The sequence below is a fragment of the Impatiens glandulifera genome, chromosome 7 (genome assembly GCF_907164915.1).
Source record: "Impatiens glandulifera chromosome 7, dImpGla2.1, whole genome shotgun sequence".
NCBI classification, from domain to species: domain Eukaryota; kingdom Viridiplantae; phylum Streptophyta; class Magnoliopsida; order Ericales; family Balsaminaceae; genus Impatiens; species Impatiens glandulifera.
Window position 1 is genome coordinate 13,003,705 of NC_061868.1, and position 19,966 is coordinate 13,023,670.

A 19,966-nucleotide genomic window follows, 5' to 3' on the forward strand; every position below is an offset into this window, starting at 1 on the left:
AAAAAATAAAAAAATAAATTATTTTTAATATAGAATATCAAATCATTTAATAATAAAAAATGAAAATAATGCACTATATTTGTAGTGGGCGATAAAAATTATAATATTAACTAATTTAATAATACCGTTATTATTTTATAATCGTATAATACCTAACTTTCCTTCTCCTATCATTACTCATTTAAAAATATTAATATATAAATTTTATAAATAATTATAAATATATTTTTAGAATAATAAATATTTTAGAAATATATAATTTAATTTATTATTTAATAATAAAAAATCAAAAAAATATTATAATTATATTTTATATTTAGAACATTAAATCATTTAATAATAAAAAACTGAATTGCGCGGTAAAAATTTAAATATAAAATTATATTATAATAAAAAAATATCGTTATTTTATATAGCACAAATCTTTAGTACTCCTGTCATTCCTAATGGTTTATGGTTACTAATACTTGATTTAAATATAAATTTAAGGAATTTCATTACTTAATAATTTAAATTTGATATTTTTATTTGCCTTCTTTAAGTTTTTCAAAACAGTCATTAAGCAAATTAGCGAGATAAAGCGGCTATACTCAAAGTGAGTAGAAGGATGAACATGGGCCTCGGTTCTTTACTCTTCCTTCTCTTAGATCTTACATTATATTACAACACTTGTCACCTCAATTTTCTTCAATCCGATTGTTTAACTTCGAATGCATCAATAGCTTCACCATCTTACTTCAATCTATCCGATCTTAGTTCATTTCATTAGCAGTTCTGTTACTCAGATCTTCCTGCTGCCTGAATTCCCCGTGGATTAATTGCGGAACGGCCTCGTACTGATATTCGATAGATTTCATCTTGTGGGTTTCTCCAATCTATAGAGCAAGGTAAGATCTTGTTTGGTTTCTTCTGCATATACAATTTTTCTATTCATTTTACGCGTTTAATGGGTCTGAATGATGCGTGCTATGAACAATGTTCTTCTGTTGAGTAGGAAAATGCAATCGGATCTTGGTAAGCTATTCATTGGTGGGATTTCTTGGGATACTGATGAAGAACGACTAAAGGAGTACTTTAGTGGTTTTGGAGAGGTATCGGAGGCAGTAATATTGAAGGATCGGATTACAGGAAGGGCTCGTGGCTTTGGATTTGTTGTCTTCACCGATCCAGCTGTTGCAGAAAAAGTCATCCAAGAGAGGCACAACATTGATGGAAGAATGGTAAGTGGAATCCATTTAAATTTCATGAATCAAATAGGATTTAGTTCAAATTCATATGGTTTTATCAATCAGGTGGAGGCTAAAAAGGCAGTTCCAAGGGATGATCATAACACAATGATTAGAAACAATAGCATCATGCATGGCTCTCCTGGTGCAGGGCAGACAAAAAAGGTATTTGTTGGCGGTTTATCATCCTCTGTAACAGAAACTGGCTTCAAGAACTATTTCGAGCAATTTGGAACCGTAAGTGATGCTGTAGTGATGTATGATCACAATACACTGCGCCCTAGAGGATTTGGATTCATAACTTTTGATTCTGAGGAATCAGTAGACAAAGTTTTGATGATGAAGCCTTTTCATGTGCTGAATGGGAAGATGATTGAGATCAAAAGGGCTGTCCCTAAGGAATTATCTCACGGTTCTAGCCGAAGCCCTGTGAGTTTGAGTGGGATTAGTAAAATTCTTAATCAAGGTTATGGTGTGAAGATGGATATTGGTAGGTTCAGCAGCCCGTTAGGCTCAAGTTACAGAATGGGTTTGAATTTTGAACCAAGTTTCGAAGGAAACACTAGCTTCAATAGCTATGGTAGAGGAATTAGTCCTTTTTATATTGGAAACTCGAATCGGTTTGCCAATCCAATTGGCTACGAAGGAGGAAATGGTGGAAACTCTTCTTTTTTTAGCTCGGGATCCCAAAGTTTGTTGGGTAATTGGGGTATCTCTCCTTTGTCAAACCAAGATGGTGATAATCTAGGTTATGGGATCAATGATAAAGGTTATGGGCTTTATGGACTAGGAGGAGAAGGAGGGTCTAGGCGTAGTAGCTTCTCGGCAGGTGGCCATTTCACATCAAGTGGAGGTTATGATGGGTCGGGTTATGGAGATCCTACTCGGCGTTCAACGATCCATCTTGAAAGGGATGATGGACCGGGTTCGTTTGATTTTATGAGGGGTGGTAATGGAGGATTGGATGTTTCAACCAAAAGTCCAATTGGCTATTATGGTGGTTATAATGTTGCTAAGAGACAGAATAATAGAGGTAAAGATGGTTTTTCTATGATTATAGTGAAACATTAACACAATTTATAAGATTAAGATAGAAATCTAATGCTATAGTTACTAATTAAAGATTTTAGATGAATGAGGCCATCTGACTGAAAAAAACAAACTTTTGTTGTTACATGGTTTTTAGTTTTGGATAGATTTGGTTCAAATTCTCATACTTTGAAAGTGTTTGTTTCAGATTGCAGATTTCCCAGTATCTTATAGCCCATTTCATGTGATATAAGTAAATTGAATTTTAATAGGCAATTCACAAGTTTCATTGTTTTTTGAAAAATGAATTATTCAGATCAAATAATTACAATGCACAAGTTTATGATTAAAACTTCTGAGATCGTGCGAATATTGGTTGTACTTTTCACTCTAAATGATGTTATCTTTGCGTTGTTGCAATTTTAATGGAGTCTTCGAACCAAGAGCAGTTCAATGTATTTTATTCCCTTTAGTTTTGCCTTTTTAAGGAGATCTTTAACTAATCTCTTTGATTGTGTCTTGCGCCTCTCTAGGATGAATCGCCATCAACAAGGTATGGCATTCAGGGTCTGGACCTGGAAAGAAAGTTTGATTGCTAATAATAACGGGATCACTAGCTCGAACTAGAGGTTTTTGCTTCTTGTTCACGAACTTTTTTCAACGTCCATACCTTAGTTTAGTCACTAGTTCATTCACACCTTTTGTCTGCTAACCTAACCTAAGGCCCAAGCTATAGAAATTTCCCGGTCTTCGTGCTCCATACTCATAGCGAAATGGTGCACTGTTCTTTTTAAGTCTTAGATTTTTCTTCCTCGACTCAAAAATCTTTTTTGTTCAGATTCTTTAAAAGCTTGCATTCTGAATGTACTACTACTTAGAAAAGATTATGAGTTGTGTAAAAACCTTCATATTGTAAAGGGGAGCAAATCCCCTTGTTGCTCCCTCTCTCTATTGATAGTGAGTTGGAATCTTGGCCTCGGGATATTCGAGTTCTTGTATAAAACCTTATATAGACGTAATTTATAAAGGGTTATTTTATATCTTTAATTTAAGTAATTGAGTTCCCTTTCTTATATCTCCTATGTAAGGCGAATGCAAGACCTTTGCATTTGGTCTTTGATAACGAGTCTCTTATTTTATTTTAAGGTCTGAGTTAAGAAATGATTGCTTTTAATATAAGATTTTAAAGTCCGTCTCGGTCCCTCGGTGATCGGAAAAGTAACTCGAGTATGAGTAAGAAACACAATACCTCTAGCTCTAGCAAGTGAAATTGCAACCAAAGTGAGCCATGGAGCCGAGTGACGTGCCATCACTACTAATTGAGTGCCAGCACTACGCTATGCTATCAGTAGTTAGGGAGTCAGCTCCTTTCAAAGCCCTTTGAGCCCTTACTCTATAAGGGCGCTTTTGTTTTCTTGCAGCTAGCGCGCTTTACCAATATATCAAGGGCTTTTCTCGTTTGTTTAGTTCCAGTTTTTGGCCTTATCTTGTAGATTACGACGATGTTGAGTTGGCGGTAGAGAAAGACTCGACATTCAGGCATGCCGCTTGACGATGTGGTACATAGTGGGTTTAGTACGCCCTGCCAAAATGACTCCGAAATAAGAAAAAAGGTGTGTGCTGCACTCACGAAGGATTGCCAGTGATATACTGGAGGGAGGTGGGGATGACGCCAAGTCGCATGGCCCTTATGGGCTGGGCCAAACATGTGCTACAATGGCAATTACAATTGGAAGCAAGGTTGTAAGGCAGAGCGAATCCAGAAAGATTGTCTTAGTTCGGATTGTTCTTTGTAACTCAGGAACACTCACACCGTCCTTGTAAAATGTGACACCATAAGGGTAAAAAAAACAAGAAATTCAGGACAAACCATGTACTAAAGTAAAATAATGATTAAAGTCGAATCTCTTGTGCTCGTTTTTAAAACAATCGACCGCATAAGCATATCAAGCTTACCTTCATATTCTATTCTGTTGAGGCTTCCTCTTCCCTAAACTTGAATAGAAAGAAAGTTAAAGCTCCCTAAGTACATGGAAAAAAAGAGAGAGAGAGAGAAAAGCCTTGGAGATCAGACGTCGAAATCACCATATATCAAAGGAAGCGCAATAGCACAAATGACACATCATGATCAGCATAGAGGCATAATAGAATGGGAAGCAAGGTTGTAAGGCAGAGCGAATCCGGACAGATTGTCTCAATTTAGATTGTTCTTTACAACTCGGGAACACTCACTCCGGCCTTGTAAAATGTGACAACATAAGGGTAAATAAAAAAAACAAGAAATTCAGGCAGAACCATGTACTAAAATAAAACAATGATTAAAGTTGAATCTCTTGTGCTCGTTTATAAAACAATCGACCACATAAGCATATCGAGCTTACCTTCATATACCAATCTGTTGAGGCTTCCTCTTCCCTAAGCTTGAATAGAAAGAAAGTTAAAGCTCCCTATGTACATGGAAAAAAAAGAGAGAAATGCCTTGAAGATCAGACGTCGGAATCACCCTATATCAAAGGAAGTGCAATCGGCACAAGCGACACATCACGATCGGCATAGAGGCACGATCGGTACGGTAAACACAATATTTTCTTGCGATCGTAAGTCATCAAATTAGCGTCGAAATCACCATTGATCAAAAGAAGCGCGATCGGTAGAGGCGACACGACATGTCGGCACGGGCGACACGATAGGTGCAGGAGGCACATCACGATTGGCAAGGGAGAGACGATATTGTCTTTCACTGTAAGTCAATCATTAAGTGTCGCTAGTCTAGGGTTTCTTGTGTAGTTGTAAGCACCGTTAGAATTTTCACTTGTTTGCAGTTTATCTGTGATCATATCTTAGTAAAGAACAACAATAATTAACCCAAATTGATGGGTTTAAATGATATTATCAATGATTAAACAAAACCATGATGATTAACACAAATTAATGGTTTATATGCTATTATTATGAATAATATGTAATATCTTCCCAATCAATGAGTTAGTTTGGAAAATAATCTATTTTTTATCAAGTCAATCTAAAATTCATTTAGTATTATTGGTTTTTATAAGTATACCAATGTCAATTTAATTTTTTTTAATTAAGGCAATTTCTTGTTTATCATTGTTATAGCGATTGGTGTAGTTTCAATCTCTAATATGCTTAAGGAATGGCGATTCGTTACTTATCCAATATATACTAATAAAATCATAGCGATTGGTTCATTTTCCAATTGCTAATAATTCTTCAAAATCGCGACAAAAGAAGGCGCCATTTTTTCGCGGTTTATTACTAGGTTTATAGCGATTGGTTTTGTAACCAATCGTCGTTATGTCTAGGTAGTAGCGCTTGGTCTAAGGACCAATCACCATGATCAAAGTAGTAGAGATTGGATTTCCATCCAAACGCCACTACTTTGATAATGGCGATTGGTCTTTAGACCAGACGTATCGCTATTTTTGTTCGCTAATTTTTTTTTTACTAGTGGCATGATAACAACACAAGTAAACAATCTTCTCCAACTACTGTTGGGAAAATCCTGTAAAAAATAATGCAGGAAAATAGTGTGGAGTTATGGAGCATATACTTATAATAAACTCTACAATAGTTAAATAAAATTTATTGAGTTTGTATTTGGGTTTGGGCTTGGGTCTGACTAAGAGTTATTTATATTTTATTACTTGAATGTTTACCCTATAAATATGTTATTATTATGGGTTTACATTAAGTAGACATAATTCTAGAGAGATAAAATGTGAGGCAAAAACTCTTTATTTTTTCTTCTTCTTCATAGTGAAATCAAGTATCTATTGAAGTGAACGTAGCTCATTTGACTGAACCACTATAAATCTATGTCTTTTTATATTCTTCTTTTTCTTGTATTTTTACAAATCGTTTCAAGCAAGTCAGATTTGGGGATTCAAATCCTAACAACTATCATCAGAGCTGCTAGACTAGATTAGAGCATTGGAAACAATGGTAAACGAGAATAGTATATGACACGGGATTAGAAGATTTGATTGAACAGATTATGCCTTCTAGAGGATGCAAATTGAGAATTATCTCCATAGAATGAAGCTTCATGTTCCTTTGTGTGAGAAACTAGAGAAGATGGATGAAGCTAAATGAAAACTCCTTAATAGACATGTATTGGGAGTTGTCCGATTGACAATAACCAAGACAGTTGCTCACAATATAGCAAAGGAGAAGACCACCATGAGTCTGATAAAAGCTTCTCTCTGATATGTATGAGAAATCATCTACTAACAACAAAGTACATTTAATGAAAATTATCTTTTACTTAACAATGATTGATAGTATTTCTGTCACTACTCATTTGAACGAATTCAATACAATTGTGAATCAATTGCTATTTGTTGAGATTGATTTTGGGGACGAAGTTAGTGCCATGATTTCGTTACTATCTCTACCAAATAGTTAGGAATCTATGAGGCATCAATTAGTAACTATGTTAGAACTTCTAAATTGAAATTTATTGAAGTTAGAGATCGAATTCTTGCTGAAGAAGTTCATAAAATTGATTTTGGTGAAACGTTCAAAGGTTCTGTTCTAAATGTTGAAAAAATAGGAAAGGTAATGATAGAAATTTTAATCGAGGTAAGAACAGATCTCTATAGAGGAATATGAGGAGTCATTATAAGTCTGGGCGAACATTTTATTGCTGGAATTGTGGTAAGCAGGGTCACTTGAAGAGGAACTGCAAAGCACCGAAGAGAAACGATGATGATAAAAACGACGTATCCAACGCAGTACATAAACTATCACTGATGCGTTGCTTATGTTTGTTGGTAGCCCGATAGATTAATGAGTTTTAGACTCTGGAGCGTCTTTCCACACCACTGTCTACAAAAAATTAATGGAGAATTATGCGTCTGGAAACTGTGGGAAAGTTTATCTCGTAGATGGTGAGTCACTAAATATTGTTAGCACGGGGAACATCAAATTGAAAATGACAAACGATTCTATTTGGAGGAATAATAAGGTAAGACACATTCCCAATTTAGTGCGGAATCTGATTTATGTTACACAACTTGATGAAGAATGTCACAATTTTAGTTGTGGCAATGGTGTGTGAAAGATGACTAAATGAACAATAGTTGTTGCTCGAGGTCACAAAACTAGAACGTTATACACGACTTTAACTTGTAGAGAAACAATTGATATTTTAGATGATGACTCGAAGAACAGTGAGCTATGGCATTGCATGTTGGGCCATATGAACGAACACAAGATGAAAATTCTTTTGAAGAACGGAAAAATTTCAGAATTGAAGTCTGTTGAACATCAGTTATGTGAAAACTGCATTCTTGGAAAACACAAACGGGTGAGTTTCTTATAAATTGAGAAATAGCTCAAGAAAAAAAGACTAAAGTTGGTACACACTAATGTCTGAGGACCTACATCTTTTTCATTTATTGGCGGATCATACTACATGATGAATTTTATAAATGATTCAACAAGAAAAGTATGAATTACTTTATGAAGCACAAGTCTGGAGTATTTGTTATTTTCAAAAACTGCAAATTTTTAGTTGAAAATGAAGGTTAAATGCTTGAGATCCAACAATGGAGGCGAGTACATCAGTTCAGATTTCAGAAAGTATTGTGATGTGAATGGGACTAGTATGGTGGAGATTGTTCCCCAAACGCCTCAAGAGAATGAAGTAGTTGAACGGATAAATTGAACATTGAACAAGCGTGCTAGAAGCATGAGATTGCATGTTGGGCTACCTAAAGCCTTATAGGTAGAAGCTATAAACACTACTACCTATTTGATAAACAGATGACCCTTTGTTCCTCTTGAATTCATAATTTCTGAAGAAGCCTAAAGAAATAAAAAATAAATCTTTCTTATTTGAAAGTGTTTGATTATTTATCATATGTTCATATTAATGAATGTGATTGGATCAAGCTTAATCCAAATTCTAATCATTAGTTATGGTGATATCGAGCTTGGTTATCATTTCTAGGATAATCAAAATCGGAAGATCATTCGTAGCGATAAACATTATATTCAATGAACATGTTCTCTACAAAAATTGTATTGGGAAGACATTAGATGGTGATTCCAAGTTAGAAGAGACTAGCACAGTCGATTTAAAAGATTTTTCTGCTGAATATATATACTGATTTTCGAAGAAGACCAATGTGTTGTTGAAGATGAAATAATTGAGAACGTGACCCAATGGAAATCAACATACATCGGTTATACAGTTGAGAAGATCCTTAGGAAATCAAAAACCAATCGAGAGGTGGCCCCCATCTCTGAAATATATCTTGTTGATAGAGGAGAACCTGAATGTTATGAAGAAGCAATACAATCTGATTATTCATTTAAGGGGAGTCAACGATGAAAGATGAGATGGAATCTTTGACGTCGAATCAGACTTGGGAGCTCACTCAGCTACCAAAGGGAAAGAAAGCGCTTCGCAACAAATGGATCTTCAGGATTAAAGAAGAACATGATAAAACCATGAGGTATATGACAAAGTTGATTGTCAAAGGATTTCAACAGAAAGAAGGTATTGACTACAATGAGATCTTCTCTTCAATGGTCAATTGATGACAATCAGAACTATTTTATGCTTGGTTGTGAAAGAAGACCTCCATCTTCAACAAATGGATGTCAAAAATGCTTTTCTTCATGGTGATTTGGATGAAGAGATTTACATACAACAACCACAATTCATTGACATCAAAGAAAAAGATGAGATTATGTGTGAGTATCTAAAGAGTCTGTATGGTTTGAAATAGGCTCCAAAACAATGGTACAAGAAGTTCAATAGCTTCATGAAAAGTAACAATTTTTTGAGGTGTGAAGCTGATCATTGTTGTTATATCAAGAGGTTTGATGAATCGTATATTATTATGCTCCTATACATTGATGACATGTTGATTGTTAGAGCAAACTTGTATGAGATTAACAAGCTAAATAAGAGTTGTCTGAAAAGTTTGCAATGAATGATTTGGGTGATGCAAAACAAATCCTTGGGATTAGAAATTTTTAAGGATAAAAAGGTTCTCAATCTTTTACAAGAAGAATATGTGAAGAAATTTCTTAGCAAATTCAACTTGTATGATGCAAAACCAGTTATCACTCCCTTAGCTAGTCACTTTAGATTATCTAAATATCAGTCGCCTTCAACAGAGGAGGAGAAAAATTACATGACCACCGTTTTGTATGCCTCTGCCATTGGTTGTATTATGTATGCGATGGTTTGCACAAGACCAGACATAACACATTCAATGAGAGCTGTTAACAGATTTATGAGCAACCTGGGTAGAAAACATTGAGAAGTAGTAAAGTGGATACTACAATACTTAAGAGGAAGTATGAGTTTCACTTTGTGTTTTTGAAAATCTAATATGGGTTTAAAAGGATATGTTCATGCTGACAATGGTGGTGATATTGATTGTAGAAAGAGCACAACAGGGTACATTTATACTCTAGTAGGTATTGCAATCAATTGGGTTTCAAAATTGAAAAAACTTATTTCTCCATTTACTTGCAAGGTAGAGTATGTTGCTGTGACAGAGGTTGCTAAAGAGATGATATGATTGCAACCCTTTTTGCGAGAATTGGGTCAAGACTATGATGAAAGTGTGTTACGATGCGACAACTAGAGTGCCATTCACTTAGCAAAGAATTTTGTTTATCATGGCATGACGAAGCATATACAAGTTAATTATCATTTCATTCGATCATCTTTAGAAGATTGAGTGTTAGCTCTTGAGAAGATTCCCGGGTGTGAGAATTCAGCTGATATGCTGACGAAATTTGTGACAAATGAGAAACTAAAGTTGTGTGCAACTTCAGTTGGCCTTCTTCGGTAAGACACTGGTTGGAAGCCGCTAACTATCGAAAGATGATGAAGATAGTCTCCAAGTGAGAGATTGTTGAGTTATGGAGCTTACACTTATAATAAATTTTACAATAGTTAATTAGAGTTTATTGAGTTTGTATTTGTATTTGGGCCTGACCTAGAGTTTTTTATGTTTTATTACCTGAGAATGTTTACCATATAAATATTTTATTATTAAGAGTTTACATTGAGTAAATATAATTTTAGAGAAATAAAGTGTGAGGCAAAAACTCTGTATTTCTTATTCTTCTAAATAGTGGAATATGGTGGCGTCTGAAGTGGACGTAGCTCATTTGAGTGAACCACTATAAATTTGTGTCTTCTTGTGATTTTTTATTTTTTTTACAGATTGTTTTAAGTAGGTTAGATTTAAGGGATCCAAATCCTAACAAATAGGGGATAATGAAGGAGTTTGGAAGATACGATATAATGAAATAGTTAAATTGTTTAGGCTCAAGAATATGATTATAAAGCTCCTTATGCATGCCAAAAATGGAGAAATTGTCATTAATATGGAGAAAGCACGTCATATTACAATTCAACTCAACACCCACTATCTTCAAGACTGGAATCTTCTAAAAAAAAGAATATGAAGCAAATTGTTCAATGGACAGTTACTGCAATGAAGGAGCTGATAAAAGTTCCAAATCTAAATCATATACTATGAAGAGAAACTCGACATGGAAAACTAATGAAATCAGGAAGAACAACAAAAAAAGGCAGAAGATCATGACTATAAAGAGAAAATCTAATTGAGAAATATACAGACAAAAGTGAAAGTACTGAATTCTCCATTTGAATTTAAATTGTCTATTAAAGTAGAGGAAAACTGTATAAAGAAATGGGAAAATGTAGTTATGGAAAACTACATAGGAAAAATAGAGTTTCCTTCCCAAGTACTAAAGAGGCACTATTGAAGCAACGTGAATGAAAAGGGCTGGAGAAGATGTCAATAAATGTCTATAATATATATTTCTTTAAATTCAAGAAGGGAACTAATCTGTAGGAAATTCTAGGAAATGGACATACATATATATGATCCAATTGTATGAAGTTGAAAAAATGGTCTGAAGACTTGAACCTATTGAGTAAGCCAAAGTAAACTACACATATATAGTTCAAGCTCTAGAATATACCTGCAAATATGTACAATTTTGAAGCCAATACATGGACCTAATTAGTGAAGGAGGATAGAACATATCATTTACTAGAATTAACATTGAGGTACATCATAGAAACACACTACCAAAAAGTATGACAATAATAGACAAAAAAATAAAAACCTATTGTCATGAAAATCACTTATGAGTGGAGGCAATACAAATTCTCTTTCTGTAACACCTTCCAATATGCAAGCCCATAATGTGATTTGGCTAAGGAAGAAGATTAGAAAATTCATAAATGTTAGAACGTAAATATGCAAGAAAATGAAATAGAGGTTCTTATAATCAAATAGAAAAATATGGTTAAAGAACATGAAACAGAAGATAAAGAAAATGATGTACAAGAAAAAAACAGTACGAAGAAGGTGGTGAAACCTCAACCTAATCATGTTGAAGAGATAGTTGAGGAATCATAATGAAATCAATTTGAAGTGGTTGTTAATGAAAATAGAGAGGAAAATACTCAGACTAATCAGTAGTAAGAAGATAATTCTAAGGTTGATACAAAAGAATCCAAAGTTGCTGAAGATTCCAAAGCTGAAGTTGAAGGAAATGAAGACAATGATTTAGAAATTCAAGTTGAGAACAATAAGGTGTAGAGTCCAAAAATTCTTAAGAATAATTTTTTCTATCAAATCATAACGAGTTCATATAAATAAAGAAATCAAAATGAGAATAAGTAGTATTAATCAATTTCTTCAGATCATCACTCTTTCATTGCAAGAGGAAAGGGAAGGGGAAGGGGAAGGGGAAGGGGAAGAGGAAGGGGAAGAGGAAGACAACTTGTTGAAACAACAGGTTGATATGGAAATAAAAATCCGCATTGGGATAATTATGATTTGATACAGTTTATAATCTTTATTTTTTGTATGTTTGATTGCTACTAATTAGGTTATTTAAGGTCGTATGATTATCATCATTTAATCATAGTCAATGTTTGTCTAGCTTTGAGTTTGACCCTTCCAATTTTAAAATTTTAATGAAATAATTTTAACCGTTTTTTTTAAAAAAAAGTTCATATTCAGCTCTCAAGTCAAGAATTTAACACAAACAAATTCATAAACCCATCTAAAATACTATATTACTAAAAAAACATCAATAAAAATTACATTAAAATTTTCAATAAATATTATTGACATAACGATATGCATTATCATGTGAACTATAAACATAAAATTAAATATTACCTTTAAAATCTAACATTTTTAAAAACTAAAAATTGTTAATAACTAAATTTAGTTTAAAAAAAAGTTAAGAAGAATAATTATCGCATTTGCATCGACAATTCTTTTTTAATAAATTCATAATATAATTCAAGTTAGATAATAATAACAAGAATAATAATTTCGAGTCTCATTTTATATTTGAGATGAACTTGACAACATATTAGACTCAATTAAATATCTTGTAAAATTTAAACACTTTATAGTAAAAAAATAGTTTTATATATTGTAAATAGAGTATTTAGAAATTTCATATATTGATTAATATTATATTATAATTATATTTTGATTTGATTTTTAAAAATTATATTATTTCCTTATTAGATTTATATAATATATATACTTTTTATTTAATAATTATTATTTTGGTATTATTAGATATACCAAAAATTTAAAAAATTCGTACATTTACCGTACCAATTATTTCCGTATCTGTACCACCTTACATTTTGTTGTATACCCAACAAAATGATATATTATAGTATTTATTATATACATAAAATATTGATAATTTTTCAACCTTAACCATTATTTTATAGTTTTTATATTGATACATTACTTTTACTTTTCTATAATTGCTTATTTAAAAATAGTAGTGTACACTTTGTTTATTATAAATATATTAAAATGATTATCATTTATAAATTTTAAAAATACATAATCAAATTTATAATTTAATAATATAAAATTAAAAAGAAAAAAGTGGTTATTTTTTAATATAAAAATCAAACCATTTAATGATAAAATACTTAAAAGAGTACGGTAAACTTAAAATATAACTTAACAATTATTTTATAATTTTATATTGCTACTTAACTTTTCATTTAATATTTTTAAAAATTAAGGGTATACAAATTTCGTAAATATATATTTAAAATGATTAATAATTTATAAATTTTAAAAATACATAATTAAATTTATTATTTAAAAATAAAAAATTGAAATGAAAAACCTAGTTATTTTTTTAATATTAAATATTAAATCATTTTATAATAAAAAAGAAAGTACCTTTATTTTATTTTGCTTAAAAGTTCAAATAATAACAATTATCATTATTTTATAGATTTATATTGCCATCACTTATTAGTCTGCTATCAAAAAAAAATTGTGCAAAAATGAAAATCTAGAGGAAAGATTAAAGAGAAAAATTATTTTATTTTTTAGAAAGTCATTCACTTTCTTATTCTATCACCTAAATTCTTTCCCCTAATCATTTTCTTTAAAAATATTAGCATACAAATTTTATAAATTATTATAAATATATATTTAAAATTATTTAGTAATTAATAAACCATAAAAATATATATATATATATAAAGAAATCTATAATATTATTATTTATTGTGCAATAAAAAGTTAGAATATCAAATCGTCTATAAATTTTTTTTTTTTTTTAAAGAATATCAATTATTTTTCATGGTTAAAAAACTTTCACTCCTCTTGTCATTTATTTAAAAATATTAATGTACAAATATTTTAAATATTTATTATATTTATAAATATATATTCAAAATAATTTATTAATTTATAATTTTAAAAAAATAATATTTAAAAACTATATATATATTCATTATATAATATCTACATTATAAATTAATAAATATTTTTTTAAATTATATAATTTATAAACAATTTATTTTAAATTATATGTTTTAAATTTAAAAAAAAATACCTAACTAAATTTATTATTAAATAATAAAAAAAATGATTAATTTTTAACAAAAATTAATTCATTTAATAATAAAAAACTAAAAAAAGAGTACCATATCTTATTGCCGCGATAAAAAATATTAAATAATTTAATAATATCATTATATAGTTTTATAGTTTTACATAGTTTTCCATCCTTTTATAATTATTTATTTATAAATATATATTTTAAATGTTTATTATTTATAATTTTTAATAACACATAATTAAATTTATAATTTAACAATTAAAAAAAACATTGATTAAATTTTTAATATAAAAATCAAATCATTTAATAATTAAAAAAAATAAAGTAAAACGTTATTTTATTACGCGGCAAAATATAAAATAATTTTATAATACCGTTATTTTATAGTTTTATAATGCTACCTAACTTTTTCTAATAGTATCCTTACTTATATAATAATATTTTTATAAATATGAATGTATAAATTTTGTAAATATTTATAAATTTATATTTAGAATAATTTATAATTTTTTAAAATAATTAAATAAATTTATTAATTAATAATAAAAAAATAAAAAAAATAATTATTTTTTAATATAGAATATCAAATCATTTAATAATAAAAAACTAAAAATAATGCACTATTTGTATTTGTAGTGCGCGGTAAAAATTATAATATTAACTAATTTAATAATACCGTTATTTTATAATTTTATAGTACCTAACTTTCCCTCTCCTATCATTACTCATTTAAAAATATTAATATACAAATTTTATAAATAATTATAAATATATATTTAAAATGATTAAAATTTTAAAAAATATAATTTAATTTATTATTTAATAATAAAAGATAAAAAAAATATTGTAATTATATTTTATATTTAGAACATTAAATCATTTAATAATAAAAAACTAAATTGCGCGGCAAAAATTTAAATATAAAATTATATTATAATAAAAGAATATCGTTATTTTATATCACACAAATCTTTCGTTCTCCTATCGTTACTAATAGCACCAATCTTTCGTTCTCCTATCGTTACTAATAGTTTATCATTACTAATACTTGATTTAAATATAGATTTAAGGAATTTCATTACTTAATAATTTAAATTTGATATTTTTATTTGCCTTCTGTAAGTTTTTGAAAACAGTCATTAAGCAAATTAGCGAGATAAAGCGGCTGTACTCAAAGTGAGTAGAAGGATGAACATGGGCCTCGGTTCTTTACTCTTCCTTCTCTTAGATCTTACATTATATTACAACACTTGTCACCTCAATTTTCTTCAATCCGATTGTTTAACTTCGAATGCATCAATAGCTTCACCATCTTACTTCAATCTATCCGATCTTAGTTCATTTCATTAGCAGTTCTGTTAGTCAGATCTTCCTGCTGCCTGAATTCCCCGTGGATTAATTGCGGAACGGCCTCGTACTGATATTCGATAGATTTCATCTTGTGGGTTTCTCCAATCTATAGAGCAAGGTAAGATCTTGTTTGGTTTCTTCTGCATATACAATTTTTCTATTCATTTTACGCGTTTAATGGGTCTGAATGATGCGTGCTATGAACAATGTTCTTCTGTTGAGTAGGAAAATGCAATCGGATCTTGGTAAGCTATTCATTGGTGGGATTGCTTGGGATACTGATGAAGAACGACTAAAGGAGTACTTTAGTGGTTTTGGAGAGGTATCGGAGGCAGTAATATTGAAGGATCGGATTACAGGAAGGGCTCGTGGCTTTGGTTTTGTTGTCTTCACCGATCCAGCTGTTGCAGAAAAAGTCATCCAAGAGAGGCACAACATTGATGGAAGAATGGTAAGTGGAATCCATTTAAATTTCATGAATCAAATAGGATTTAGTTCAAATTCATATGGTTTTATCAATCAGGTGGAGGCTAAAAAGGCAGTTCCAAGGGATGATCATAACACAATGATTAGAAACAATAGCATCATGCATGGCTCTCCTGGTGCAGGGCAGACAAAAAAGGTATTTGTTGGCGGTTTATCATCCTCTGTAACAGAAACTGGCTTCAAGAACTATTTCGAGCAATTTGGAACCGTAAGTGATGCTGTAGTGATGTATGATCACAATACACTGCGCCCTAGAGGATTTGGATTCATAACTTTTGATTCTGAGGAATCAGTAGACAAAGTTTTGATGATGAAACCTTTTCATGTGCTGAATGGGAAGATGATTGAGATCAAAAGGGCTGTCCCTAAGGAATTATCTCACGGTTCTAGCCGAAGCCCTGTGAGTTTGAGTGGGATTAGTAAAATTCTTAATCAAGGTTATGGTGTGAAGATGGATATTGGTAGGTTCAGCAGCCCGTTAGGCTCAAGTTACAGAATGGGTTTGAATTTTGAACCAAGTTTCGAAGGAAACACTAGCTTCAATAGCTATGGTAGAGGAATTAGTCCTTTTTATATTGGAAACTCGAATCGGTTTGCCAATCCCATTGGCTACGAAGGAGGAAATGGTGGAAACTCTTCTTTTTTTAGCTCGGGATCCCAAAGTTTGTTGGGTAATTGGGGTATCTCTCCTTTGTCAAACCAAGATGGTGATAATCTAGGTTATGGGATCAATGATAAAGGTTATGGGCTTTATGGACTAGGAGGAGAAGGAGGGTCTAGGCGTAGTAGCTTCTCGGCAGGTGGCCATTTCACATCAAGTGGAGGTTATGATGGGTCGGGTTATGGAGATCCTACTCGGCGTTCAACGATCCATCTTGAAAGGGATGATGGACCGGGTTCGTTTGATTTTATGAGGGGTGGTAATGGAGGATTGGATGTTTCAACCAAAAGTCCAATTGGCTATTATGATGGTTATAATGTTGCTAAGAGACAGAATAATAGAGGTAAAGATGGTTTTTCTATGATTATAGTGAAACATTAACACAATTTATAAGATTAAGATAGAAATCTAATGCTATAGTTACTAATTAAAGATTTTAGATGAATGAGGCCATCTGACTGAAAAAAACAAACTTTTGTTGTTACATGGTTTTTAGTTTTGGATAGATTTGGTTCAAATTCTCATACCTTGAAAGTGTTTGTTTCAGATTGCAGATTTCCCATTATCTTATAGCCCATTTCATGTGATATAAGTAAATTGAATTTTAATAGGCAATGCACAAGTTTCATTGTTTTATGAAAAACTGAATTATTCAGATCAAATAATTACAATGCACAAGTTTATGACTAAAACTTCTGAGATCGTGCGAATATTGGTTGTACTATTCCCTTTAGTTTCGCCTTTTTAAGGAGCTTTTTTTTTTTTATATTTGAAATCATTAGTTATATGTTAAAATAGTGTTTTTTTCTATTATCTTTGTTTTTCTGTTGATCCAGGGTCATGTTCATCGCGAAAATAACCGACTTTTATGTTCAAATTTACTTATGCAGGGATATCGGGCTAGGAGGAGAGTAGCTGTATCTACATGCTTAAATAGGCGAAGAAACCATGGTTCAATTTTTCGCACTTCCTCGTGGACATACATCTTGGTAAACGAAATTGCAGAGAAATTAATTAGGTAGAGCCTTTTAAGTTAGATTTGTGCTAAGTTTTGAACCTTTTTGTTGTTCTTTTTGTTGTATTGAGTATAAAATGAGATTGTGGAATTATGGTCAAGATAAAACAGGCTGGGGCAACCCTTGTTCATGAAGGGGGGTTGCCTTAAACGTAGAAAACGTTTGCCTTTTCAGTTGCTTTTGGTGGGCTTAGTCTCTAGCTGATGATGTTTCCTGCTAATGGCTTTGAAATTATGTGTTAAATGGTTTTTGTTTGGACCAGAAAAGAAATTTTTGTTTATTATGTTTTAACTTGAGTTCATTATTGTTTAATGCCATTACATGTTAAACGGTAGGAATGTAAATAGGTTTACTATCCGAGTAGGTTATGATTCCTCACTAGACACTTTTAGCCAACCTTATCCTCTAATCCGTGGACCCAATTCAGAGCCAAATGACCGAGAGGGAGGGGGAGTTAGAACTGAAAACTGAAATTAGGCGGAAAAACTTTAAATATGAATGAAAGAGTTGAACGTTTTTATGACTTTGAAGTGTCATGTTAGTTTAGATCAATTTTATATAGTTGCATCATATTTGAAAATTTAAACAAATTAACCTCCAAATAATTTGCCTCTTTCTAATTTGATCATAAACTATTTTATTTAACTAATTTATACAATATCATTAATCTTATATTCTTCCTCAAATTGATAATCTTATAACTTTTAATCATATTTTGAGGTTTGTTAAATGTGTTCCTTCTCTCAATTTGGTAAATATATCTGCTATTTGGTATTTTGAAGGAATATAGTTAAAAACAGTTAGTGGAAAATTGTCTAATGAACTGATTTCTTAAAATATGACAAAGGTGTTTAATTAGTTTTTTCATGAAATTTCGAATTTTGTTTTATATAAATGACAACTTGATTATCACACCAAAACAATATAGGAAATTGTATTATTATTTTCAATTCTTCAAGTATGTATGAAATCTATTGAAGCTCGCAAACCATACTTGCTAAGCTTATGTATTTTGCTTTTACAAAAGATCTTGATACTGCTAGATTTTTTTTCTTCAAAAAAACCTGTGAATTGACTAAGAAGATGCAATGTCTGGTTATTGATTTCCTATTTAGTGTATATGTGCCCTCATCAGAATATGAGTAACCCTTTACATGTATATTTTTGTTTGATTCATAAAATATATCCAATGATATATAGGTTTCCTTTCAGATATTACGATTTGAATAACTGCATCCATATGGTGCTGAGTTCGGTTTAACATAAGCTCAGATAAGGGTGCAAACGGTTCGGTTTGGTCGGTTTATTGACCGAAATGTACATCCAAACCGTTGAGGTCGATTTGCTAAATTTGAAACCGTTGGTTTAGTCGGTTTGATCGGTTCGATTTGAACGGTTTGAAAATCGGTTTGATCGGTTCGGTTTGAAAATCAGTTTGGTCGGTATAATCGGTTTAAAAACATAATTATCAAATCTACATGAATAGTTATAAAAAAATTATTTAAAATGACTATACTTCAAAATAATGACTTAAAAGTCTCAAAATCTATTAAGAACTATATAAATACACAACATTCAACAATTCAAAATTAAGTGAAGAAGGTTACCTCAATGGTCGAACTAAACTTTTAAGAGTTTTCTTCAATTTTTCTAAGCTTAGAGTTGACATAATAATAAAAAAAATCAAAAAAAATATTTTTTACTCAACTCTAAAGATGAATAATGAACTTAAAGTCTTAAACAACAGTGAACATGGATAATCGAAGTTTTTATTCTTATCTTTAGTCATTATTATTCTCGATTTCGTTTTTGATTCTTGAAAAATAGAAACTGGAGCGTTGAATATAAGGGGTAAAAGCTAGCTTTAAAGAGTTATTCAGTAGAGAAAATGTGTGAATAGAGATTAATATTATAATTTAATGATGAATATAGTCATTTTTAGTATAAAGATTTTTTTGAAACTAGTGAGATAAATAGTTAATTACTAAATTAATGAATAAATGGTATAATCGTAAATAAAAAAAGAATAGAGGCAACTTGAGCCTCAAAGCCGTTGAGGTTGCAGCGGCCAGCGGATAAGACTGTTTAGACTAACATTGATCAGTGAAGAGTAATATACAGAGGAAAAAGAATAACGTAATCCTATTATACAAAAGTAGTATATTTGGTTCGGTCGGTAACCGACGGATTATGATACCGCAAACCGACCAACCGAACCGTATTGCTCGGTTTAGTCAAATCAGAACCGATTTGAACTCGGTTTAGGT

At 31.2% G+C, this 19,966-nt stretch overlaps 1 protein-coding gene across 1 annotated transcript; it reads left to right on the top strand.

The window, feature by feature from the left end:
* The first annotated feature begins 574 nt into the window (after positions 1–574).
* LOC124910195 (heterogeneous nuclear ribonucleoprotein 1-like) lies at positions 575–17,965 on the top strand. The gene is made up of 4 exons (XM_047450805.1): positions 575–887; positions 995–1,220; positions 1,293–2,259; positions 17,574–17,965. Exons 2-4 carry the CDS (start codon positions 999–1,001, stop codon positions 17,585–17,587), a joined length of 1,203 nt encoding a protein of 400 aa, XP_047306761.1. The 5' UTR covers positions 575–887; positions 995–998; the 3' UTR covers positions 17,588–17,965.
* The last annotated feature ends 2,001 nt before the right edge of the window (positions 17,966–19,966 follow it).